Source organism: Petaurus breviceps, unplaced genomic scaffold, assembly GCF_028583685.1.
Source record: "Petaurus breviceps papuanus isolate PSGF00001 unplaced genomic scaffold, PetGlider_PUasm1.0 175, whole genome shotgun sequence".
Lineage (NCBI taxonomy): Eukaryota > Metazoa > Chordata > Mammalia > Diprotodontia > Petauridae > Petaurus > Petaurus breviceps.
In genome coordinates, this window is record NW_027185764.1 from 62,836,880 (window position 1) to 62,864,031 (window position 27,152).

Sequence of the window (27,152 nt, forward strand, 5' to 3'; positions counted from 1 at the left end):
GATTAGGGCTGCCTCCCCGCCCCGCCATCCACCCGCTGCTTCTTAAGCCTTCCTCCGCGGCGCGCAGAGATGAGGCTAACTGCGCGACTCATGAAGGTGTTCGTCACCCGGAGGATCCCCCCCGAGGGGCAGGCCCTGCTGGCCCAGGCCGGAATGTAAGAGGAGCGCCCCCAACCCCGACCCCCCGCCGACGCGCGAGGTTCCCCGGAGGCCTGGTCGTTGCTAGCGCGCCAACAGTTTACATGCGCAACTCGGGCCCCCCGCGCGAGCTTCTCTCGTGTGCCTGCGCCCCCCCCACTCCCCCCGCCATGCCCGCTGTCTGCGTGTCCTTGGCTCCACGCACCCCCTGCGCGTGGGCGTAGTCTATGACCCCCGTCGGCTTTCCCGAGCGCCGTTCTCCCTGCCGGAGTCCCCGCTCCACGGGCATGCTTGATTCATGCACCGCGAGCGCTTGTCTACCCACACAGGGCCCACGGGTGTCCCCAGCTTTCTCACCCCCTCGGGTCCTCTCCCCCAGCCCCGCGGCCTTCGCCCGGCCCCCCTGCCCTCCCTCCTCGGGGAGCTCAGCTGATCCACCCCATATTAGAGTCCCGGGACCCAACCGTCAGGTTTCTCTTGACGGGGGCCGGATCCCCCAGGGGCAGGTGCAGTGGCCCACGCCACCCCACCGCCTGGGCAGTGAGACGAGAACTGTCCAGTGCTTGGGGGAGGACACGAGGAAGAAGACTTGGGAAAACTGAGCCAGCCCCTGGGGCAGGATGTGGAGGAGGGCGAGGGAGGTCTGGCATCCGGAGCCCATTCTTCTTTACCCTCGGGGCCCGCTGAGGCTCTGAGTCACCTGTGCCAAGAACCTGTCTGGGTTTGTGCCTTGCCTTGCGGCCCCTGCTGTTTTCAGCAGGCTTCCTTCACCATGCCCGAAGCTTGCATAGCTAACAAGTTTGCAGTAAGTGGCCCCTAGCCAGGCCACCGAAGCATGGCACCCATTAGGAAATACTGCCCACGCCATCCCAGTCCAAAGGTCCCAAGGCCACAAGAAGGTCCAGGGACCGCAGAGCTCAACGGGCAACTTTTTCCTTTTACAGATGAGAAAAACAGGAGCTTCTAATTAGTCAGATGACCTGCTGATGGTCACAGGACTAAACAGTTCTTGGCTTTGCCTTAGGGCCTCAGTTTCTTCACCTATAAAATGGAGGGGTTGAACTCCATGGCCAGTGGGGTCTCTCTCAACTCTAGATCCATGGTCCCAAGATCCTGTGATTTTTTAATGTCTTTCAAAGGCCACAAGACAGGGTTGCTCTAGGACTCAGGACTTTAGCTTCCAGTTTACCCAATCTGGGCTTATTGTTCTTTGGGTGCATTTTGAAAATCTTTAAAAATAAAGGTTAGTCATAAATTTTTCTTCCTCTTGAAAAGGACTGTGAATGGAGAAATGTGGATATGTTTCTCTTCAGCCAGGATAGTTTTATTTGGGTTCTTTACAAAACAGAGTATATTTGCTGGGCTTTCTGTTTGGTTTTGGTGCCAGATGTTCCTCCCAGGGTGGTTGTGAGGATCAAATGAGCTATAGGAAGGGCTTTGCAAGCCTTGAAGCTCTTTATCATAAGTCCTTCCATAGTGCCATGATCATCTCCATCTCTCCCTCTTACCCCCATCCTGGATTGGGAACCCAGGGTACATAAGTGATTAACTGACTGGCCCAGCCTTTCTTTTCTGGTAATACGCGTCCTTGCTTATCTGTTTTATGTGGGTTTTCTTGCAGCCAGGGTAGCAGGTAAGCATTGTAAGTCTTGGACTGTGACCTAACATCACTTTCTTGATGTCGTTTGTTTTTGTGGAATTCTTTCAGTCAAGCCTGACTCTTCATGACAGCAGTTGGGGTTTTCTTGACAGAGATACTGTAGTGGTTTGCTGTTTCTTTCTCCAGTTCATTTTATAGTTGAGGAAACTGAGGCAAACAGGGTTAAGTAACCTGCCCAGGGTCACTTAGCTAGTAAGTGTCTGAGGCTGGTTTTGAACTCGGGTCCTCCTGAATTCAGGCCTGGCACTCTTGTCTACTGTACTACCCAGCTGCTCTTTGGGCAGCTTCACAAAAGGGCAAACAGTAAAATTGATTTTATTCTATTAAGATTACTCTCACCTCATGTCCTACTCTGCAGTCAAGGACACAAGATAAAATTTGTTAATGCTTTACTCATGAAGGTCTTTATACTTTACTGTACTTTACTTATGAAGCAAGACAGTAAGTGGTCAGTCAAGCCAACTTCGTTTTTCATTATCTTCCTTCTGAAAAGTTAAAGCCTAGTTTACATCATACCTTGTTAAAATGTTGTAATGAGAATTCTTACGTGAAGATAATACCTCATGAGGTTGTGAAGAAACATCAATTTATTGGCCCCAATACAAGCTGTAGAGCAATTCCTGAGTGCTACTTTTATCCAAAAAAAGGAAAAGTAAAGAATGCTACCAGTGAAAGTTATGAAGACAGAGAGCAGTGATGATAAAAATGAATAAAACAGGGCGGCTAGGTGGCACAGTGAATAGAGCACTGGCCCTGGAGTCAGGAGGACCTGACACTTGACACACTTACTAGCTGTGTGACTTTGGGCAAGTCACTTAACTCCAATTGCCCTCCAAAAAGCAAAAACAAAACAAAACAAAAACACACCAAAAAATGAATAAAACATTGAATTAAATGAATTTTAACTATTTATAATGAATACATTTTAGTATAATTTTATGTACATCAAATGAGATAATATTTGGGCTTTTGAATTTAATACCATGAAAATCCATATAATGAAGGTGAATTTCTATCATTCCAAAGCACCAAATGTTGGTGAACTGCATTTTCTACAACTGACATCACCCAGTCTCATTTCATGGGATTCAAGAATGATATCAAGGGGGCGGCTAGGTGGTGCAGTGAATAAAGCATTGGCCCTGGAGTGAGGGTGACCTGAGTTCAAATCCAGCCTCAGACACTTAACACAAAAAAACTAGCCTTGTGACTTTGGGCAAGTCACTTAACCCCATTTGCCCTACCTTCCCCCCTCCAAAAAGCAAAACAAAACAAAAAGAATGATGTCAAAGGAACACATTTTTAAAAAATATACTAATTTACCTTTATAAAACACTCTACAGCTTACTTCAAATCCTACCTTAGACATAGAATTTATTTTTTAGAATTTTAGAAATTATTCTTAGATGACTGGAGTCATCCTGGAGTTAGGAAGATCCGAGTTCAAATTCAGCCTCAGATACTTATTAGATCTGTGACCCTGGGCAAGTTTCTTAACCTCAGTTCTTGTCTCAGTTCCTCATCTGTCAAATGGGAACATACGAGAGAAGAAAATAGCAAACCACTCCTGTATCTTTGCCAAGAAAACTCCGTGAACATGGGTACATAGAGTCAAACACAACTGAAAAACAGCAAAGGCCCTTCTTAAGTCCAAGTCACTTAACTGCTCTGAGGTTCAGTTTTCTCATCTGTAAAATGGGAATAATAGGGGCGGCCAGGTAGCACAGCGAGTAGGAGCACCGGCTCCAGTGTTGAGAAGACCCTGGAGATCGAATCCTGGGCTCAGACACTTAGCGCCCACCCAGAAACACCTGGCTGTGTAACCTTGAGCAAGTTACTTAACCCCAATTGCTTAGGGGCGGCCTGGTGGCTCAGCGAGTAAGAGCACCAGCTCCAGTGTGGGGATGACCTGGATCAAATCCGGGCTCAGATACTCAGCAGCACACCCAGAAATAACTGGCCATGTAACCTTGAGCAAGTTACTTAACCCCAATTGCTTTAAAAAAAAAAAAAGGGAATAATAATAGTGCCTCCATCACAGAGCATGAGAGTCAAGATGCTTTGCAAACCTCAAAGCACATCATAAATGTGAACTGTTGTTGTCAGTGACAGCCAGGGCTGTGATGGGGTGTTTTCTGAAGCCTGTATAAGATACACATTAACTCGCCTTTCTTCTTTCAGTTCCAATGTAGAACAGTGGGAGTCAGATGAGCCCATATCAAGAGAGGACCTGCTAAAAGGAGTGTTCGGAGCCCAGGGTATTCTTTGCCTTTTGAGTGACAAAATAGACAAAAAAGTCCTGGACACTGCAGGTATGTATTGGGGTTCCAGATGAAGATTTCATACTGTAGCCTAAGGATCCTGGGCATCTCTGGTTGAGTCTTGGTCATATTTTGGGATTAGTGACTGCTCTTAAGACTTTGTTTATTTTTTTTAAAATAATGTTCAATCCAGCTTACTACATACCTACTTTCTGCCAGGCTGGGTACTAGAGATAATTGTACCTTCCCTCAAGACCTGTTCAAAAATAACCCTTTGGGAGGGCGGAGCCAAGATGGTGGAGTAAAAGCAAGAACTTGTCTGAGCTCTGCTCCAACCACCTCCAATACCTGTATAATATGACTCTAAACAAATTTTAGAGCTACAGAACCCACAGTGACAGAATGAAACAAATATCCCGCTGAAGCAGCCTGGCAGTCCAGCAGGAAGGGGTCTGTTGCACCAAGCTGGGAGCCAAGCTTTGTCCCACAAGTCATGCGGTCCCAGACCTGGGGCGGCCCCGACCAGTGGCACAGACTGACCAGAGCAGACTTCAGGAGAGTGAATCACCAGAAGCTGTGGCGGTTTCCAGACTTCTCAACCCATAAATGCTAAAGAGAAAGTAAAAGGTCAGTGCAGAACTGTGTTGGAACCAGGTGAGTTGGAACTAGGTGACGGAAGACCGAGGTCCAGCCCCCGCCCCCGGTGCAAGAGGGGGCGAGAGGTGGCGGACGTATGGCAGCTCCTGCTGCCACGTGGCTGCCTTGCGCTCTTGGCCTACAGACTGTAGGGGGACCAAGCGACCATTCAGAGGGTAATTGCTCTTGCTCTGACCTGCTTGGATCTGGATTGCGGTCTTGGGTTGTGGTCCTGGGATGAAAAACACCAGTGTGCCAGAGCTTGTGGTGGCTGTAGAGAGGGTGCCCTCCTCATAGCTCTGGCAGCTGTGAAAACCCCAGTGATTTGGGACACAGTTCTCTCCACTCTGGAAGCAGAGTTCTACTATGGCAAAGAGCTCAAAAGTCAAGTAATTGGCTGGCAAGATGGGCAAACAGAGGAAGCACAATCAGACCATAGAATCCTTTTTTGGGGACAAAAAGTATCAAAACCTTTGGAACCAAAAGAAGTAGACAAAGTCAAAACTCCTGCATCAAAAGCTTCCAAGAAAAATATGAACTGCTTACAGGCCATGGAGGAGCTCGACTTTGAAAATCAAGTAAGAAAAGTGGAGGAAAAATTGGGAAGAGAAATGAGAATGATGCAAGAAAATCATGACAAGTGAGTTAACAGCCTGCTTTATAAAGGAGACCCCAAAAAATACTGAAGAAAATAATACCTTAAAAAATAGACTAACTCAAATGGCACAAGAGACCCAAAAAGCCAATGAGGAGAAGAATGCCTTAAAAAGTTGAATTGCCCAGATGGAAAAGCAATTTCAAAAACTCACTGAAGAGAATAATTCCTTCAAAAATAACTCTTTACTACATGGAAGGGTCTAAGAACATCTTTAATAAAGATGGCCTGGCAGTGGGCTCCCATACCATGAATTTGAGGAGAAAGAAATTGCTTTCAGTTGGTGGGCTGGGCCATCAAGGAGATGGCACCTGAAATGGACCCAGAAGGAGAGGTAGAAGGAAGGACAAAGAGGGGGGGGAAGGAGGGAGTAACATCAACAGTAGAGATAAGGGGAGGAGGGAGAGTCCGTTCCATGTGTAGGATCAAAAGCACAAAGATGGGCTTTTGTTAGGCAAGACAGAAAATAGTCTGATATTGACCTTGGGTTAGTAGGCATCTGCAGCCTTTTTATTTAAGGGCACTCATTAATAAAGGGAATGTAAACTGCTACCTTGTAAGCTAGAGCAAATCACCTGTAACATCTCTAGACCTTCCTTTGCTTTTCTATAAAATGAGGGGACTAAGTGAAACCAGGAATTCTTAACCTTTTTAGTGTCATGCACCCTGTTGGCAGTCTCAAGAAGCCTACGGACCCCCTCTTAGAAGGTTTTTAGAAGCATGAAATAAAATACACTTATTTTGAAACAAATATTTTTTTTAAACCTGCTTACTATAAAGTCTGAGTTAGGATTCAATTGTAGCTGTGTGACAGGGCCTACAGTCTGAGACTTTGTCTCTTGATCTATTAAATGGAGATAATTTATACCACTTAACTTTCATGGTTTTTGTAAGGAAAATACTTTATGAATTATATAATCTTATACCATTTACACTGAAATAAAGATGTAATATTTTTCCCATCCAAATTCAGACTCCCTAGGGGGGGGGGGGGGGGCAGGGGAGAAGGCTAGGGCATGGATGTATATAGACCTCAGGTTAAGAAATCCTGGGTTAAATGATCATTTCCAGCTCTAAATTCTATAGTCCTCTGCCTGGTCTTTGTGTGTACTGTGCCCTGCACAATGTAGGCTTTTAATAAATATTGGTTATGTGTAGATAAAAGCCAATAAAGGACTTTTGGCAGAAAAAACTGAATTGGACCCAAAACATTAAGAACAAAGGTCACATTTCCTAAAGAGAAAGCAAGCCACATTAGAATATATCTTCTGTGGGAACTGTCAGGATTAATGCTTAAGACATCCTAAATTCTGTAAAGCAAGACAACTAATTTTTGGTTTCTTTCTACTCCTTAGGATCCAATCTCAAAGTAATCAGCACATTATCCGTAGGAGTTGACCATCTTGCCTTAGATGAAATTAAAAAGCGGTAAATGCAGCCTTTTGTTCTTTTCTTAAGGAACATTAGGGATTGTAGGAGTTACTGGAGGGTAAAGAGGATTCTTTTTTTTTTTTTTAAGCAATAGGGGTTAAGTAACTTGCTCAAGGTTACACGGCCAGGTGTTTCTGGGTGGGTGCTAAGTGTCTGAGCCCGGATTCAATCCCCAGGTCATCCCGACACTGGAGCCGGTGCTCTTACTCGCTGTGCTACCTGGCTGCCCCTGGAAGAGGATTCTTAATTCAGGCAAAAGGATTGATTAGGAAAGAAAAAGGATTTAGAAGAGTTCTTGAAAAGAAAAGTAAAGGAATCTTTCCACTGTGGTTATGGAAACTCTGTTTCTTGCATTCCTAGAGGGATCCGTGTGGGCTACACACCAGACGTCCTGACAGATGCCACAGCGGAGCTCGCAGTGGCCTTACTCCTCACCACCAGTCGCCGGCTGCCAGAGGGCATTGAGGAAGTGAAGAAGTGAGTATGTTGGGAAGATTCAGAGCGGTCTGTCATTTGTCTGGTTAACTCTACATTCTACATGGGCTAAGGCAGGGGTGGGGAACCTGTGGTCTTAAGGCCACATGTGACCTTCTAAATCCTTAAGTATGGCCATAAGTGTGACTGAAAGGCCACACTTTAGTATTTAGAAGGCCACATGTGACCTGAAAGCTGCAGGTTCCCCACTCCTGGGCTAAGGTAATGCCATTCCCAAGCTACCTACCATTTTACCTTCTTTTTCTTTCTCTTTCTGTGTCTGTCTTTTTAAACATGAGGCATATTTTGTTGTAGTGTATTTTTTTTAATTGACTGACACATGTATGGTCAATTTTTATTAACCAGAATATATTCATTAATCGTAGACATAGCACTCTATACCCTTGACAGTGTCAGGTCACAGAGAATAAAACTTCCTAAGGAGACTTGTTTTAGCTGGTCATTAACATGTGATAGAATTAGTTAGAAGGTGGATTTTAAGCTTCTCTTTTCTGAAGCAGACACACTGAGACTTGCATGGACCTTTCTCCAAAGGTGAGAGGAGCAGAGCCCCATTTATACTTCATGAATACAGATGCACAGCTCTCCTCATTGGGGGAAAAAAAAGCACAAACCCAGGAAAGACATCATAGAAATTTCTAGTTCACCATGATGCTGAGTGTATTAAGTAAAAAATGTGTTTGGAACTTGAAAGTATAGACAGCACCTAGTGATTTAGCATGATTGTTCTATTCAGTCATTTTCAGTCACAGCCGACTCTGTGACCCCATTTGTGGTTTTCTTAGCAAATATACTGGGGTGGTTTGCCAATTCTTTCTTCAGCTCATTTTACAGATGAGGAAACTGAGGCAAACAGGGTAGAGTGACTTATCTAGGGTCACACAGCTAGAAATATATTAGGCTAGATGAGAACTGAGGAACCTCCTGACTCCATGTCTTGCACTCTATCCACTGTGCCATCTACCTGACCCTTAGGCATGATTAAGGGCATCCACTTTCTACATATCCAGTGCTTCAAAATGGGTCTCTTCTACCTTGTTACTAGGGAATTTCTGTCTCAAAATATTGAAGTCCTTGGTTTAATTTAGGTTGTCTTGGCTTCGGAGTATAAGTTTGGTGAGGTCAAAAGCACCTTGAATATAGGAAATGGTTTTGAGTCCCAGGTTTAACACTCCTTACCTTTGTGGCCTCAGGCAAGTCACCACACTGCTCCAAACCTAAGTTTCCTACTCCCCCAAAATGGGGACATAATACTTGTAATACCTACCTCACAAGAAGGAAGTGCTTTGTAAGCCATAAAGTAGTATTTAAACAAAAGCTATTATTTTTCACCCTTCATTTATGGCTCTTTCTTATTCCTTCCCACACTGCCACTTAGGAGAGGTCAGTGTGATTTACCAGAAGCGAGATACTTCCTCTACCTTCAGTTCATCTTGACGAACATTTATTAGGCTCTTGCTGTGTGCATGTTTCAAAAGTGGAGTGATTGTTACATTTATATTTTGGGGTGTCAGCTCCCCAGCTAACTTGTAAGGTTTTTGAAGTTAGGGTCCACCCTGGAACCAAAGCTTCAGAAACCCTACAACACTTTAGGTTTCTGTTTTAGGTTGCTTTATTCCCTGTGAGTGTCTGATAAGTGAAGGTGTGCCTGGAATGGGGAATTTTTATTGATTTGGTCAGTTGTCTCAGACAAAGCTCCATACCCTTCTCCCACTTTTGTCTCCTACAAATTCAGTATCTTGATCTGAAAGGCACTAGCCTAACTGCACATCAGTGGTTCTCAAAGTATGGCCCATGGGACTCTAGGTGTCCCTGCATCCCTGTTAAAGGGTCCACAAGGTCAAAACTTGTGTAATGATACTAAGGTGTTATTTTCCTATGAAAATACTCCTGCCTTTTCTAACTGAGTATCTGTGGGAGACCAAATTTTCTTCATGTCATCCAAAACACAGTAGATGGAATATAGAAACAGATAGCAGGATCCAGCTGTCTTTTAAGCCAGACATTAAAAAAAAAAGAGAGAGATGCAAAAATATATGAAATAATGCCACTTTCCTCACTAAATTTTGTTTGTTTTGGAAAATATAATTATTTTTCATATTCTGTGTGACTTCATATTTATTAAGTGGGCATCCTATTTCTTGCCTCCTCAATGAATGGGGGAGGAATAAGTGGAGGGAAAGAATTTGAAACTGAAAATAAAAATAGTTTTTTAATATAGTTATTTTAAATAAAATATTATTTATATTACATGTAATGGGCTTTTTTGTTGTTTCAGTTGTGTCTGACTCTTCATGACCCCATTTGGGGTTTTCTTGGCAAAGATACTGGGATGGTTTGCCATTTCCTTCTCCATCTCATTTTACAGATGAGGAAACTGAGGCAAACAGGGTGAAGTGACTTGCCTAGGATCACACAGCTAGGAAGTGTCTGAGGCCAGATTTGAACTCAGGAAGATGAGTCTTCCTGACTCCAGGCCTATCACTCTATCCACTGAGCTACCCAGCCATCTGTAATAGGTTTTTATTGCTGAATATTTTAAAATTTTATAAGTTTTAATGTCTAAAATGGTAAATATCAGTAGATATAACTAACATAAACAAAACCCTTTTGGGGCCCTCCATAATTTTTTTTTTTTTGCTTTTTAGAGGGCAATTGGGGTTAAGTGACTTGCCCAAGGTTACATGGCTATTTTTTGTGTTAAGTGTCTGAGGCCAGATCATAGCCCAGGTCCTCCTGACTCCAGGGCCAGTGCTCTATTCACTGCACCACCTAGCTGCCCCTTGCCCTCCATAATTTTTCAGAATGAAAGTTAGGGCCTGAGACCAAAAGGTTTCATGACCACTCATAGAACAGTTACTGATAACCTGAATGCAGTCTCTTTGAGAGGTTGTCCATGTCCCCATCACTGCTTATTACATTTTCTTTTCAGAGCCTAGAATCAGGAAAACTCATCTTCCTGAGTTCAAATCCGGCCTCAGACACTTACTAACTGTGTGACCCTGGGCAAGTTACTTCACCCATCTGCTTTAGTTCCTCATCTGTAAAATGAGCTGGAGAAGGAAATGGCAAACCACTCCAGTATCTTTGCCAAGAAAACCCAAAATGGGGTCATGAAAAGTCAGACATGACTGAAAAAAAAAAAGATTGAACAACATACTTGAGTTATAATATTGAACTCCTGCCACAGTGCTTCAGTTTTTTCTTTTTATTCCAGTGGTGGTTGGACTTCATGGAAGCCACTCTGGTTGTGTGGCCACCAGCTCTTGAACAGCACAGTTGGAATTATCGGGCTGGGAAGGATAGGTAACATCTCTTTTCTGCATTTTCTACCATTGGTTGGAATTGAGGACATACACAATAAGCTACTGTCTGAAACAGTGCAGAATGATCCTTTTGTTATTGTTCATTTGTTTTAGTCATATCCAACTCCTCATGATGCCATTTGGGGTTTTCTTGGCAAAGATACTGGAAACAGATTCCTTCTCAGCTCATTTTACTGATGAGGAAACTGACGCAAAGGGGGTTAAGTGACTTGCCCAGGGTCACACAGCTAGTAAATGCCTGAGGCCAGATTTAACCTTAGGAAGATGAGAGTCTTCCTGACTTCAGGCACAGTGCTCTATCCACTGACCCACCTAGCTACCTCCAAGAGAATGAGTAAATAGGTAGAAATCAGTAAAGTAGACTTTTATCTGATGGTGAAAATATAGAACTTAGAACAGTAGCAGAGCATTTCACCCAAGCAACCAAAAGGTAATCTTTTGCATTATCTTGTTTCTGATTTTAAAAAACAAACAAAAAACCCTTAAAGGCTCAAAAAAAATTACAATGCAAAGCATCCAAAGGAAAAAGTATTTAGTGCTAGTGAAGAAAAGCAGAGAATTCTATACAGGCCTAGAACTTAAATTCACCACCAAAGGCCCATATTTCCCCTTTGATATGTTGAAAACTAACAAACACAAGCCTTGGAATCCTAAATCTTGGGTCTGAACTGTGGTTCCCATATTTACAAACTGTGTGATCAGCTTTTTCTCATCTGTAAAATGGGGAAAATAAACAGCATTGGATTTTTATGACCTGAATTTGAATCCCAGGTTTACTACCTATGTGACTTCTGGGGAATCACCTTCTCCCCTTCCCCCAATCCTGCAGACACAGGAGCATGTACACACCTCCCTCCCAAGCCTTACTTTGCTCATCTGTAAAGGGAAGCAGCTGTATTAGATTTTTCAGATCAGGAGGGAGAGGGGTTAGGGGAACAGTGCTCCCATGATCTGGAAAATCCAGGTAAAATTTTTTGGTACTCCCTGCGTACGAGAGAAGAAGTCTGAATTGTTATTGTATGAAAAGATAAAATATGTTAATATTATTCAATACTATACATATAGTTTGTGCATTTCTGAGTTTCTAAACTTTTTCCGTGTCATCTGCTTTCATGTGTTGTCTGTGACTTCTGCAAAACTCCCCCAAATTCCTATTTAATTTCTTATGCTGACCTGCGGTATCAAGAAACTGCTTTGGGGAAAGTCTCGATGTGGAAGGGATAACTGTACTCCTGTTGCCTGTTTGGACATACTCCTTTCCAAACACTTTTCCCTCTCTCCAGTACAACTGATTTTATTCTCCAAAGGATTTAGAGCTTGCTTTGGTGGGAAAAAACAACACTAACCAGGAGAGAGCATTTCTTGTGCTTGACCATCAGCCCACATCCTTTCTCTAATTAATGAAGAGCTAAATAATGATGAGCCTACCTGATGCTCCCTGTTCTCCCAAGGTCAAGAGAACAAATGCACTGGCTCCAAATGGTTCTATTCAATCACAGTTATAGGAAATCACTGCTAGCTTCACCCCCTCTGTACCACCCCCAAGGTGGGTGGGGTGAATGGGACACAATGATATGGGTGCGATGTTCTCATTTTCAGGCCAAGCTATTGCCCATCGCCTAAAACCATTTGGTGTCCAGAAATTTTTATATACTGGACGTCAGCCCAAACCCAAGGAGGCGGCTGAGTTCCAAGCAGAGTTTGGTAAGTTTGGCGTTCCTTTAAAAGGCAGTAGGCCATATGCTCATGTTGTTTTTGATTTAATTCAAGATAAGTCCTGCAAATGGGAATTACTCAAGTCAGCTTCTCTCCACTTGTTCCAGGGGCCTTTTTAAAAAAAAAAAACATGATAGGGCAGCTAGGTGGCGCAATGGATAGAGCACCAGCCCTGGAATCAGGAGGAGCTGAGTTCAAATCCAACTTCAGACGCTTGATACTTACTAGCCATGTAACCCTGGGCAAGTCACTTAACACCAATTTCCTCACAAAAACAAAACAAAAATAGAGAGAAATGTGGCTATTGTGTATAGAAAGTTGGCCTTGGAGCTGGAAAGACTTGGGTTCATGTCCTGATTCTGACATATCCAGGCTGAGTATCCCTGGACAAATCACTGAAACTCTCAAGTAATTCTCTACAACAGAAAAACAGTTGCCAATCTTCATTGAAAGAGAATATTTCCGTGCCAAAGAATTCCCTGTACCAATGAGATCAGCAGTCTGGACTTGGAAAAACCTTGTTTACCATAATGCAAAAAGGCTTGGGTTTGAGGCCGGGCTCTAGCTGTGTGACATGGGCCACAGCCTGAGCCTTTGTTTCTTGATCTGTAAAATGGAGATACTGCCTGTGCCACTTGCCCTGCAGGGCTGTTGTGAGGAAAGCCCTTTATAAATCATGATTGTGACCTGGGACTGACTGTAACTGTAGCAGTGTTAAAAGCACCATGAGCCTACATATGCTGGTTTCTTTGTCCTTGACCCCGTTTTCTCATCGCCCTGGAATTTCTGAGCTAGAAGTGACAGAAACATCTAGTCTAATGCCCTTGCTGCACAGGTGCAAGCTTGGGTTAGCCATCTTCATCCTGTTTGCTTTATCTGTGAAATGAGGGGAGTTGGGGAGCCAATTTCTAAGATACCTTCTCCTTTAAGATTCAGTGAGCTAATATTAATGATTTTAAAACAATTACAAAGTACAAATGCAAAAATCTAAACAGGTGAGGTGGCTTGGCTAAGGTCTCAGGGTTCATTAACAGCAAAGGTGGTCAAGAAACATTTATTAAGCACCTACTATGTGCTGGGCACTGTGCACTAACTCCAAATACAGGGCTGTGTCAAACCAGATGAAAACAGTGTGATAAAATGGAAATAACCCTAGATTTGGAATTGGAAGACCTAGGCTAGACTTCCCACTCTGCCTTTTGCTATCCGTGGGACCATGGTTAGCTCACATAGTCTCTCCTTTCTTCATTTCTGTAGAGAATGGGCAACTGGGTGGCATTGTGGATAGCCCTAGAATCAGGACGACCTCAGTTCAAATCCAGCCACAGGACATATGCTAGCTATGTGACCCTGGGCAAGTCATTTAACCCTTTTGCCTCAGATTCCTCATCTGTAAAATGAACTGGAGAAGGAAGGGGCATTATCTCTGCCAAGAAAACCTCAAAGAGTCAGACGTTACTGAACCACCAACTGGGGCAACTGTGGTGTGGTCTCTAACCTTGTTTCTCACTCTAAAGCCTAGATGATATTGATTGATAAGGAACAAAGGAAAGCCAGCCCTTTGCTGTGTGTTGACCTCAAGGGTATTACTCTTTACTTGGGAATTGACTATTTTTGAAGTAAAATTTGAGAAGGTAGAACTCTGCTTCTCTGCCCCCATCTCAGAAAACTCAGGGTGCCCTTCTTCCCTCTTCCCGATATTTTAAAAATTCTAGTTGTCAAGACAGCTTGGGCTTGCCTTTTCTTTTTTTAGCTTGTTTTTGTCCTTAGGAAGAGATTTTAGGCTAGATTGGTTTTGAGGTTTGGTGTCTTCTCATTTTTTTCCCCATCCCTTGGCTATCGGGAATATTTCAGCCTCTGTCAGCCCTTGAGACAGATGGAAAAAGATGCTGCCAGGCGTATCATAGTTCTAAGAAATAGTCTGTAAAGAATTCCATCCTTAGCTGTCTTCTGGGGTTGGAAATGCTGATAAATTCAGTTCAACAAACTGCCAGGTGTAAAGCACTGTGTTAGGTGCTGGGGTTACAAAGATAAGAAAATTAAACAGCCCCTGCCCTCAAGGAGCTTACATTCTACTAAGGGGATACATGTTGCCAGTAAGTAAATACAAAGTATGTGCAAAATTATACCAATGAATTTCAAGTGGGACAGGATGCCAGCTCAGTAACTGAGGTGGCAAAGACCTGAGTAGGAGATGGCTTCGAAGGAAGCCAGAAATCTAGCATTGTCATAATAATGTATTGTAACGATATAGTAAAATAATATGCTATCCTGCTGATTATAATGAATTATAATTCTTATAATTTATAAATATGTTTACTATGATGTTATTATTATAGCTAAGATTTATAAATAGCACTTACTATGTGCCAGGTACTATGCCCGGCACTTTTAAATTATTATCTTATTTTACCCTAGGAGGTAGGTGCTCTTATTATCCCCATTTTGCAGATAAGAATACTGGGACAGAAGTTAAGTGACTTGCCCAGGATCATACAGATAATTAGTGTCTGAGACTGGCTTTGTATTCGTGGCTTCCTGACTTCAGACCAGTGCCAAAATCTGAGATGTTTGGATAATTTCATTCAAAAAGAATTATCTTGGACTGAATTTTCCTGATAGTATTTCAATTCTCGGTCATTCTATGCCCATGAAACCTGGGCTCTTCAATGTTAAGTGAAATTGTGATTAAATCGGTAGACTTTAGAGCAAGACGGAACCTTAGATATTTAGCTCAACTCCCTGTCATTCATTTTTACAAAGATGGAAACTGAGACCCAGAGAGCATGAGTGATTTGCCTAAGGTCACACAAAGGTAACAAGTAGCATAATTTGAACCAAGACCTTTTGGCTTCAAATACTCTAGTGCTTTTTTTTTACTGTCACATGTTTAAGAAGCATGTCTTTTAGTTATTTCACATGTTTTGGCAGTCTCAGCCTCTAAACACAAAAGCATCTTGAAATTCATCTTGTTTCATAATGTCTCATATCTCTTTGTTTCCCCAACACATCCTTTGCTTTTCAGTCTCTGTGTCTAAATATCTTCCATCTATGTTTTGGCAAAAATTAATTTCAGTTGCCTCTTCACAACTACAAGTTTTTATAAGTTGTATGCAACAAAAAAATTTTGGCTAACTTCTTGTAACACTGTTACAGACACAAGTGTATGATGAAGTACAATTTCTCACAGAATCATAAACATTTTTCACACTTGTCAGTCTTTTTTTTTTTCTTGAAACCAAATATTTACTATTTTTATTAGAATGTATCGACAGTTTTCAGATGGATGACAACTGGAAGCCCAGGTGTAAGAACTCAGAAAACAAAGTCTTCCAAACTACTAAGTATTCCACAGGGCAATTACTCTTCCACCACAGCTGCACAATATATGTATGCGCCAGACAGATGCAGTATGTCAGCAAGATTACCGAGTATTCACCACATCATCAATCTTGAGAATGCTTCGGACTGTTTCGGTAGCTAGGGTCAGTGCACTGACCGACACCAACAAAGGTTGAACAACTAGCTCCTCCAAAATGTTGGAAATTCCACCCTTTCGGACATTAATCCCCACAGTGGTCTCTCCCTGAGCATGCTGATTTCTTAATTCTGTTACTGTAGAAATAGGATTAAGGCCTGCATTTTCAGCTAGAGTAGATGGAATGACTTCCATAGCATCTGCAAAAGCACGGACACAGTATGACTCCATCCCCCTCAAAGTGCATGAATATTCAGTTAAACGCAAGGCCAGCTCTATCTCTGGAGCCCCACCTCCAGCAATCAGTGCTCTCTTTTTCACTAAACAGCGAATAACACATAAAGCATTATGAAATGAACGCTCAGCTTCTTTGATCACCAATTTGTTGGATCCACGAACAACAATAGTAACTGTCTTTCCAGGGCTTGCACAATCTGTAATTTTGAGCAGTTTGCCAGAACCATTTAAGTTGACCTCCTCTGCTAGTTCAGCAGAGCCAAGCATTTCAGGAGTGAACTGGTCACTATGGGCAACTGGTTTGGGTCCAATCGCCTTACAAATAAATTCAATGTCTTCTCTTTCAATATCCTTAACCACCATAATCTTCATTTTGTTTAGGAAATGTAATGCAAGATCACTAAGAGCATCCCTTAGAATAGATTTCTGTATAAGGAGTACATTACATCCAGATTTCTTAATTTGCTTCACTAAATTGAGAATATAAGCTCTCTCTTCTCTCAATACTCTGTCCATTTGAGCATAGTCAGAAACTACAATTTGATTATCCATATCTGTTTTAGGAGCAGATAAACAAAACTGAATAAGACCAATCTTGGCTTGCTCAATTCTGGTTATGCCAGTATTTGCCACCTTCTGAGTCAGGACCAATCCTTCCACCAGTTCACAGTCATCAATTGTTCCTCCAAGCTTCTTAACTATTTTAATGTCTCGAAGATCTATACTAGTAGCCGTTGTTGGGTCAATCACCTTCATCACAGCATCTACACTCATTGGAGAAAGCAGGCTTGAGTACTGAGATACAACCTTTGAGTTTAGTGAAGTGGTCGCACTATTTAGCAATGTTTCTCTGTCACTCAGTTCCACTGGCTGTGCCATTTTGGTTAAGACTTCAATACCTCTATCCAAAGCTTTTTGGAATGATTCTGAAATGATGGTTGGGTGAATCCCCTTTTGAAGAAGTTTAGTACAGGAATCCAGAAGAGATCCAGCAATGATAACAACAGATATGGTACCATCACCAGCTTCAATATCTTGTGTTTTGGAGAGCTCCACCAACATCCTGGCTGCTGGATGCAAGACCTGCATTTGTTTCAAAATTGTAGCACCGTCATTGGTAATGGTCACATCACCTTTTCCATCTTGAATCATTTTGTCCATTCCTTTCGGTCCAAGGCTAGTTCTAATAGCATCTGTAACAGCTTTGGCGGCAGAGATGTTGCTGAAGTGGATCTGGGCTGATTTGGCCCTGTCCTGGTAAGCGCCTCTCCCCTGATTGCAGAACCTCTGGCAGGCCCATTGTTCCTGGGACCCATGTTCTCCGTCATAGTCAGGTTCGGCTCGGCGCGGTTCTGTGGTAACTCAAGAACCCTGGATACACTTGTCAGTCTTCTAAGGAAAATGTTCTTTTGATAATTATCTGTCAATCTAATGCAGTTTTTATAGATTTGAGACTTACTCTGCCCAGCCTACATGCACACTGCTAGGTTGGCTTCCCACTGCAGAGCTGGCTATAGTTCCTCCTCTCCTCCCAAAGCCACTAAGTCATGTCAAAATTCTGACTTGCCTATTGGTCTGCCTTTAATCTGATTTTGTTTTTTTGAAGCACTCAGCGTTAGGTGATTTGGCCAGGATCAAACAACTACTAAGTATCAGTGGCCAGATGTGAGCTCGGGAACTCCTGACACCAGGGCAAGGGCTGTATCTCCACTCTACCACCTTACTGCTGCTAGTCTGATTCTTGTAGTGGATTCTCCCTCCCCTGCCCCAGGTCCTGGAAACTGTACTAATTTTAATTTGCAAGGCTGGTGTAATAATTTCTAAAAAGGGAAAACTAGGCCCTTCCAAAAAGACTTTTAATAGGAGAGATAAGTGCATCAAAGCCTTGGTCCCCATTCTTTGGGAGTGATTTTACTCTTTTACTGTTCTGTTCCTCTGCTACTGATCCCCCCTCCCCCTTTGCTTCCCTTAAGTTCCTCTTGATCAGTTGGCAGCCCAGTCGGATTTTGTTGTGGTGGCTTGTGCTTTAACCCCTGAAACCAAGTTGATGTGCAACAAGAACTTCTTCCAGAAAATGAAGAAAACAGCTGTGTTTGTCAACATAAGCAGGTAAGGCTTTCTGGTGATTTTTTTTTTAAAGACACTACTATGCTTTCCTGATTTTGTTTTCACATTTTCTGTGCTACTGAAACCTCTGTTTGAACATGTATGTCTTTCTTTGAACAAAACCAAAGAGAAAATCTGAAATAAAATGAAGACCATGATCTCTGTTTGATTCTGAAAAAAAACCTAAATCTCAACTGGAAAAATCATATTCCCTGGAAGGAAGAAGCCTTAATTGTTGGAGGCTTTTAAATGCTTGCACAGTCAGCAGAAGTTGAACAAGACATGCTTCTGCAGAAAGCTTTGCCAGCTATTTTGTAGCACAGAAAATTGAAAGGGTTTGAATCCCTCCTCAAACATTTAGTAGCTATGTGACCTTGGGCAAGTCACCTAACTAACTTCTCAGCCTGAGATTTATCTTCTGTAAAAGAGAGATGACAGTTTCTAATTTACAGGGTTTCTCTGGGAATCGGTAGAAACAATATATGTAAAATGCTTTTGCAAACCATACAGTGTTAAACAAACATTAGCTATTCTTATTTCTAGGAGTGATGGTGACGATTTCTGGCATTGCTTAGTGAAAGACTAACATGCTTTCTCCACCAGGGGGAGTGTTCCTGTGTTGTAGAAGGTCTCTCCTTTGTCTCATGCTTCCAGAAATCCTAGAGAGGTCAAAGGATTTACCAATTTAGGTGCACAAGAGATGCTCTAAATCTCTTAATTGCAGAGTTCCTTATTCTGAAACTTAACTTTTTTTTGTTATTCAGTCATTCCAGTCACATCCAACTCTTTGACCCCATTTAGGGTTTTCTTGGCAAAGATACTAGAGGGGTTTGCCATTTCCTTCTCCAGGTCATTTTACAGATGAGAAACTGAGGCAAACAAGGTTAATGACTTGCCCGGGATCATACAACTAGTATCTGAGGTAAGATTTGAACTCATATCTTCCTGACTTCAGGTCCTGTGCTCTATCTACTGCACCACCTAGCTGCCCTTGAAACTTTTACTTAACACTAATAAAGAATTAATTTTTTTAAGTTTTAAAGTAATCTGCTTTCTTGGAAAATCCCATTCAGATTAAAAAGTTCCTGTGGGTGGTTTTGTTTGCATCTTTTCTGGATGAAGTAACCCTATAGGAATATCTTTGGTTACCAGTTTGTTTTTTTTAACTTTCTGATACAGCCAGTAAAGGAGGGCAGTCTTTGGGGTTCTGCATCTCTATGAATTTGATCAAGTGAATTTTTCACTTTGATCTGCTGGACATAGAAGATATGGTCCCTGCCTTCCAGGTCCATATGGCTTATTCAGAGCTAAAACTGACACATGTGAACAAGAGACCAATATAGGACTGCATATAACAGTTATAAATTATGAAGTACAGGTTAAGTATGGTAGTGGCATAGAGAAAGAGGAGAGAAAGGGAAAGGCTTCATTGGACATCAGGGCTCTGCATCAAGGCTGAGGGTTGTGATCCTGGGACCTTTGACCGTTTTTAAAACAATACTTTGATAATTATTTATTTTATTTGTTAAGAAACATTTCACTGAAAAGAGGTCCATAGGCTTCACCAGATTGCCAAAACAGATCCATGTCACCAAAAAAAAAGTTTAAAACACCTGATCAAAGCCTTAAGAGATGTATTGAATTTAAATAGGGAGAGGAATAAAGAGCTTCTACAAGGTAAGAGATATGGAATACAGGAAGGACAGTGAGGAAAATGAGCAAATATTTTAGAAGTATTGGTGGGAAGAGTTGGATTCTATTTAATGGAGGCAGTTGAATGCCAGACTAAGTGTATACTTGAACCATTATGGAAGTTTAACCAATATAGAGGAATTGACACACCAAAGGGGCCGAAAGAACCCAGAAATTGCTTTAGTCATCAAGAAAATGATCTCCTTGCCAAGCAGAGATGTGTTAGCCAAGAACACCACCCGTTTAGAAGATGATAGCTTTTATGACACTTTTCTTCTTTAGTAACAATGGAAACACAACACTTAGTTTCTGATATTTCAGTACACAATATGCTAAAGGAAGGAGTAGCATTAGTACCAAAAGCTCCCCTCTATTGGGGATGCTGAGGCTGGTGGAGTCCTTGAGTTCAGGAGTTCTGAGAAATTGCAGTAGGGCTGAGAGCAATGGGGTATACATGCTAAGTATGGCACCATCATGGTGAGCTGCTTCAGGTGGAGGGCCACCAGGGTACCTCAGAAGGGTTGGATTGGCCCCAGTTGGGAAGAGTGGAGCTTTTGTGCTGGCAGGGAGGGTTGGAGGTACATGAATGACCACTGCACATCCAGCCTGGGTAAGATAGGGTCTTGCCAGTCTCCCATCTCCCTGCCCCCCCCTCCCAAAAAAAGGCAGCAAAAAAGGCAGGAAGAACTACTATACTATATTTACTCTGTACTACAGAGAAAATATGTGCTGGAGAAACATAATTTTGAGAGCATCAAGAGATCAATTTTTAATATAGCCAGAACAGGGGAACTTAGTAAACAAGTAGAAGAAAGTCATAAATGATTACAACTGAAGAAAGACCCGTGGAAGAAATGAAAAACTGACCTAAAATGCCTTCTTTTTTTCTCTATAAAATCTTTATGAAGCTGAGTTACACATCAGGATGTGTTGGAAAAACTACAAGAATGAAACAGGCAGTCTTTTGTAATCAATATTTTAAAGCAAACATCTTAATTTTTCACACAGTTGACTAGAAGAAACTATAAAACCCTCATATTTATTGTTTGCTGTTCATTTAAGTATTTTATTTTGTTCAATCATGTCTGACTTTTTGGTGTTTCTTGGCAAAGATACTGGAGTCGTTTGCCATTTCCTTCTCCAGCTCATTTTTACAGATGAGGAAACTGAAGCAAATAGGATTAAGTGACTTGCCCCGGGTAACATAATTAGTAGGTGACTGAGGGCAGATTTGAATTCAGGAAGATGAGTCTTCCTGACTGTAGCCCATTTCTCTATCCACTGAGCCACTGCCCTACGTATATGATAAAAGATTAAAATGTAGCCTTAAAAGTTCTATTTCAATAAGATATCTCCGTGGGGCAGCTAGGTGGCTCAGTGAATAGAGCACAGGCACTGGAGTCAGGAGGAGCTGAGTTCAAATCCAGCCTCAGACACTTAACACAAAAACTAGCCATGTGACCTTGGGCAAGTCACTTAACCCCAACTGTCCTACCTTCCCCCCTCCAAAAAGCAAATAAAAAAAAATTTAATATATATCCCAGTCAGTCATCAGGTACCTACTAATTGACAGGTATACAAGAAAATGGAGATAGAAAGACAAAAGATGAAGTTATACCTGCCCTCAGGGAGCTTATATTCTGTGGTATAGACCACATAAAAATATATTAGAATAAATACAAGGAATATTTAAAGTAAATATGGAAACCCAAGTTCTAATGCCAGCTCTGCCACTTTCTTTAAGAACATACTACAATATTCCTTGATAGATAATACTCCACGGGCAATTTGTTCAATCTTCTAATCATTGACATTAAACAAGAGCTAATCTCAAAGCTAAGAAGGCCTGGGTTCAAGTCCAGTTTCTGACACATAGTGGCTATGTGACCTTGGGTAAGTCACTCTCAATACTCTAGGCTAGTGGTAGATACAAACAGGGGCTACTAACCTATACGTAAGGATCCATGTAGGCCATATTTTAACTTAGTTTTTAAAAATGTAACGGTATATATTTTTTTAACTTCCCAATTACATATTTAAATGGTCTTGGCTCACCCAGGAGTGTTACAGACTGCAGGCTATCTATATATTTGACACCTGCTCTAGGCAACCCTCTAAGAGTAGAGATTGCAAAGAAAGTGCTGACCCATATTGGCAGACGGAGTTTCCTCACCTGGGAATTCCCTTACCAGTAAAATCATAACTCCAGTCCCTATTCCTATGAAATAGGGAAACATGCTTACCAAAAGTGCTTCCCAGCGCACCATAGGTCAAGAGTTTTGACATAACTTCCTGATATATAGTAGAGCCCTCCAAATGCTTCTGTTTTCAGAAGCCATTGACTGAATTGATTGCACCAAGTCCAAGAATACGACCAAGCCTATAAATGAATGAAAAAGCATTTATTACATGTTTACTATGTGCAATCCACGTGGAAAAAAACAATGGATAAAGAATGCCTATTGTCCAGACTATGCTATGTAGTTGCAGGGACAGTCCACTGGGATGCTGCATTGGTACATGTCTTAAATAGGGAATTAGGCCCAGACCTGCAGAGAATTCTGCAATAGACTGACCAGCCTGGATTATTCTGGTGAAATCCTGTGTTGCTTTCAGTGATCCAAAGCTGTACTCTTCTGTCTTCTTCAATATATACCATAATGTATTCTAACCACATTCTTTCCAAGCTGCTGCACTCTAGCCTCCTCACTCCAGCTGCTATCCTGGAATCCCTGCATTCCTGATTGGTGATGGAGAACTCATCATATCTCGGCATCTCCATACCCACCTTGGTGATGCACACTAGCCATCTTCCTTACATACATACACATGCCCTAATTATACAATCTCCCCCTCCCTTACTCCCCTCCACCTCTTACTCTGGGAACAGTCATTCCTGGAGAAAATGCTTATGGGTCCATTCATAATTGGAGACCGGACCACTCTAACCCTCATTCCCCCATTCTTCCTTTCTTAATTCTTGCCCGGATGTAATGGAAATGCAAATTTGGAAGATCTTCCCTGCCCCTAGGCTAAAGTGCACCTGAAGCCTTGGGTGGGAGGCTTGTTTTTCAGTAAATACTTCTTGATTGGCCAGTGAGTCAATAAGGTTGTTACATTCTCTGAGCCAGGAGAAGGCTATATAAGCCCTGATGTGTAGCTTTGTTTTGGGACTCACTTTGAGAAGTGTTCTGTGATTTGATCTGAATTATGGGAAGCCGTTGTTGAGAGTCCCCCGGCTTTGAAAAACCCAGATGTGGAAACCCAGATGTTGACTGGGTATGGATGTAATGGTTGGACAGTTTGGAAATCTGTCTACTTGATCTGTTTAATTCTGCCTGTATGCTTTGAAGTTCGGGGTGCTGACCTTTTTCTCCTGAACAAGGTAAACGATATATGTCTGACTGATTAAAGTAAGCTTGTTAACCCATTTTGAGTTGCTTTCCTTTAACAAAGCAGATCCAAGAACCTGTATGGGCAGCAAACCCTGAGGACGCGCTTGGGGTGCTTGCTGCTACACCGGATAACAGTGATCAAATCAGCACTGCCTTGCCCATGTTTGTATCCCCACTGCTTAACACGGTTTCTGGCACACAGGCAGCTAAGATAGAGCACTGGGCCTGGAGTCAGGAAGACCCAAGTTGAAACACTTCCTAGCTGTGTGAACCTGGGCAAGTCATGTAATCTCTGTTTGCCTTCATCGCCTCAGCTGTGTTTTAGCTCATAGGATTGTTGCAAGGATTGAATGACATACTTGAAAAGCACCTAGCTCAGTGCTTGGCACGTAGTAGGTGGTATATAAATGCTAGCCAGTAGTATAGCTATATATATAGTATATATATATAGTATAAATATAGCTAGTAGTAGGATAAAGTAGTCAGTGGATGAAGACATTTATCACAGTTGATTTTCTTTAATTAGTGGAGCCAAAGCAACATTCATCAAGCTAGAAACAAGTTTTTGCATTATATGAAAACTTTCTGAAATACAATCTCCAAGGGGAGAGCCCTCAAAGCATTTTCTTTTAAAATTCAATAGCCTCATAAATGCATGCCTACTGGCGAGATTTTTTTACCTTATGTTTTTAGACAGGTAATTTAGCTGATGGTATTTTATTTAGAAAATATGATGCCTTGTGCCCTGAAGTTTATAATACTTTGAAGTAACTTTCTGAGTAAAATCGATAATGGACATTATCAGATAAATTTTTTCAGTGGTAGTGAAAATGGTATGCTGGTCCATTCATCCATGAATAATCGGGAATTATCTGTGAATCTTATCAAGGTTTGGCCATGGCCCTGGTTCCATCTTCTCTTAGACAGCCCTGACAATGGTCACTTTGATATATAGAAAAACTGCTAAATGTTCATCCTTTGACAACATACCCTATTGTCCAAACTATGCTCTGTAATTGTAGGGACAGTTCATTGAGGTGTTCCCTTAATACATATATCTTAGTAGGGATTTAGACCCAGAGTTGTATAGAGCAAGAGACTAGGCAGGATTAATTTGGGGAAATTATATATTGTTTTCAGTATATTAATGCTTATTAATAAAGATGAAGTAGTGAAAGCTAGTTTTACGAGGATATCGTCACTCTTGATGGCTTTGATATGGCTTAAGGGAACCAGTGGACTTGGTCCACTTATAAAATTTTAATTGAGAACAGAAGGGAAACTGAAAAGTCTTATGTAAATAGCTATTACTGATGTAAAAATTTTTTCATAAAGCTAGACAATTCAGTGTTCCATTTAACATGGACTCCTCTTGTGTGGGGAATTGGGGTTTTTTTTAGGTGGGGGGAGGTGGGTTTTGTTTTTTTGTTGTTGTTTTTAACAAAACCTCAGAGGTTGTTGTGTTCTTTATTGGATGATATACCAAAGTACCATTCTAATTCCTATGGTTCCCAGGGGAGATGTGGTGAACCAAGAGGACCTTTACCAGGCTTTGGCTAATGACCAGATTGCAGCAGCAGGGCTAGATGTCACAACCCCTGAACCACTGCCCACAAACCATCCTCTCCTTTCACTGAAGAATTGTGGTAAGGCTTTGGTTTTTTAAATGTAAGCTTACACTTTACTCCTCAAAGTAGAGAGGTGGGGAAGAACCTATAGGGGCAGAATGATGTATTTCATATCAAATAAAGTCATTTTGCTGGCTAGTTTGCTTAACAGAATATGGGAAAGCAACTAGTATTTTTTTTTAAAAAGACATCAGTAACTTTTTTAAACATAAGGTTACTCTTTACTATTAATTTAAGACTATCAGAAGTTCAAATTTCTAGACTCTATTCTTGGCTCTGACAGAAGCTGTTTCTTTAAACAAAAACCTATTCCTAAGAACAGTACCTAAAAGTAGGCATAATTTTAGTTTCTGGAAACCTAAATGCCATTGTAGAATCACTAAGTGGGTTACTTACCTTACTGTGGGAAAGGAATAAACCTTTGTCTCTTGAAGCAACAAGCAACATACCTAGGTTCCCTCAAGAGTCTGGAGAGACAACTCTCTCCAACATTTTCTTTAATTTAGTGGAAGCTAAAGCAACATTCATAAGAAAACTTTCTGGAATAGGATCTCCAAGATGCCTTAAAGCATTTTCTTTAAAACTTCACCAGCCTCATAATTAACTACATGCCCAATGATGAGATATTTTCATAGAGGTAATGTTTTATTTTTTGTTAATTATAATCAATAGATTATGCTATATTTAAGCTCCTGAAGTTGTCAGCTGTTGTTATTTGTCCTTTGTTCTCAAAAAGGACCACAAGATGATGTCATGACTTGCAAGTGAATTGGATTTAGTTGAGGGAGGGCTGTGCAAAGTTACCAGCCTCACTTTCTCCTCTGGAGCCATCTGGGTCCAGTGGCCAGATATAGATCAGGATGACTAGAGGTGCCCCCGAGTTGTCAGCTAAACTCCATCCCATAAAGCAAAAAAGATCTTGCCCCAGTTGACTGATGCTCAGTAGATCAGTGCCTACATTGTGAAGTGACTAGATTTAAATGTTCCAATGAGTATACATAAAAGCATTATGAAAATTTAAAGTGCTATGTAAATATAACATATATCATTTAGGATAACTGCCTTAAATAGTAGCCATTTATTACTAAGTACCATATTCCCATATATGCTTTTTGCCATGAGTATCATTATATTCGGCACTGCTTTTGAATTAGTCCTTAAAATGAAAAACGGTGTATTCCAAGAGTAGAATTTTCCCTAAGTGCTCTAATCACACTGGACTTTTTGACATCCCTTTGGTAAGAAGTCATCAACTTGTGTTGAGAAATGAAGCCTAGAAAATAGAATAGCTCCAAGATCATTTACTCTGTTCCTCAGTGGGTGAAATGTGAGTCCAAAAATATTAGTAATAGATAATATACAGTTGTCATGATTCTCATTATACTAGTCAGAAAATCTCTTCAGTCGAATTCTAGGTAAATATCAAGCTGTTACACTCTCTTCCCACCATTTTCTGATCACCTTCTCTTTCCTTTACAGTGATTCTGCCACATATTGGAAGTGCTACCTATGGAACCCGAAACATTATGTCAGTGCTTGCAGTTAAGAACTTGTTGGCTGGCCTAAAGGGGGAGCCAATGCCAAATGAATTCAAACTATGAAGGTTAAACAATTAGAATCTCACAATTGAGGAAGAATAAAATTATATTTTCATTTCTGCTAAACAGAAATATGTTACTTTCACCTGAATGTTTCTGCTGTCATAAAGAAATAAAGGGAACAGTAGGGAACTCCCCTCCCCCATATATATACTTGCCTCAAAACTACATGAAAAGTGCCTAAGAATAACATTTACTTTGTGATCATCCTGTAATTTAGAAAACAAGGTGTCAATGGGTATGCAACGTTTGTTAATGAATGTTAGTCTTAATTTCAATTAAATGATCATTGATTGAGTTACTTAATGTATTGTGGTGTCTAACTAAATATGAATATTTGCTTACCTCTTATGACGGAATCCCATTGTTAAAAGGGACCTTCACAGTTCATCTTGTTAAGTTCATATCTGAAAAAGAAATCCCCCTTCAACGCACACAATATGTAGTCATCCAGTTTTGCCTTGAAAATCTCCATTTATGTGTGTATGCCTTTTATCAGGGTTGTGCTTATAACACTGTTTCCTAGAATGTCTCTTGCCATTATCACCCAAGACAACTGCTTTGACTTCTAAATAGCAGTACGAGTTTTTCCTCACATCAAGGCCAAATCTGCCTCTTTGAAATTTATACTTGTTGCTTCTAGCAAAAAAATAACTTCCAAAGCCAAGCAGAACCAGTTTAATTCATCATTTGAGTGATA

At 41.4% G+C, this 27,152-nt stretch overlaps 1 protein-coding gene and 1 pseudogene across 2 annotated transcripts; one reads left to right on the forward strand and one right to left on the reverse strand.

The window, feature by feature from the left end:
• On the forward strand, positions 1 to 26,758 carry GRHPR (glyoxylate and hydroxypyruvate reductase). 2 transcript variants are annotated; one of them, XM_069085257.1, is made up of 9 exons: positions 1 to 155; positions 3,980 to 4,110; positions 6,706 to 6,778; positions 7,142 to 7,258; positions 10,494 to 10,582; positions 12,202 to 12,306; positions 18,007 to 18,142; positions 24,742 to 24,872; positions 26,334 to 26,758. In XM_069085257.1, exons 1-9 carry the CDS (start codon positions 70 to 72, stop codon positions 26,453 to 26,455), a joined length of 990 nt encoding a protein of 329 aa, XP_068941358.1. In that variant the 5' UTR covers positions 1 to 69; the 3' UTR covers positions 26,456 to 26,758. The 2 variants fall into 2 exon arrangements, with proteins under 2 accessions (XP_068941358.1, XP_068941359.1); XM_069085258.1 differs by lacking the exon at positions 12,202 to 12,306.
• On the reverse strand, positions 15,539 to 17,376 carry LOC138158918 (T-complex protein 1 subunit delta pseudogene; annotated as a pseudogene).
• Positions 26,759 to 27,152: the final 394 nt, after the last annotated feature.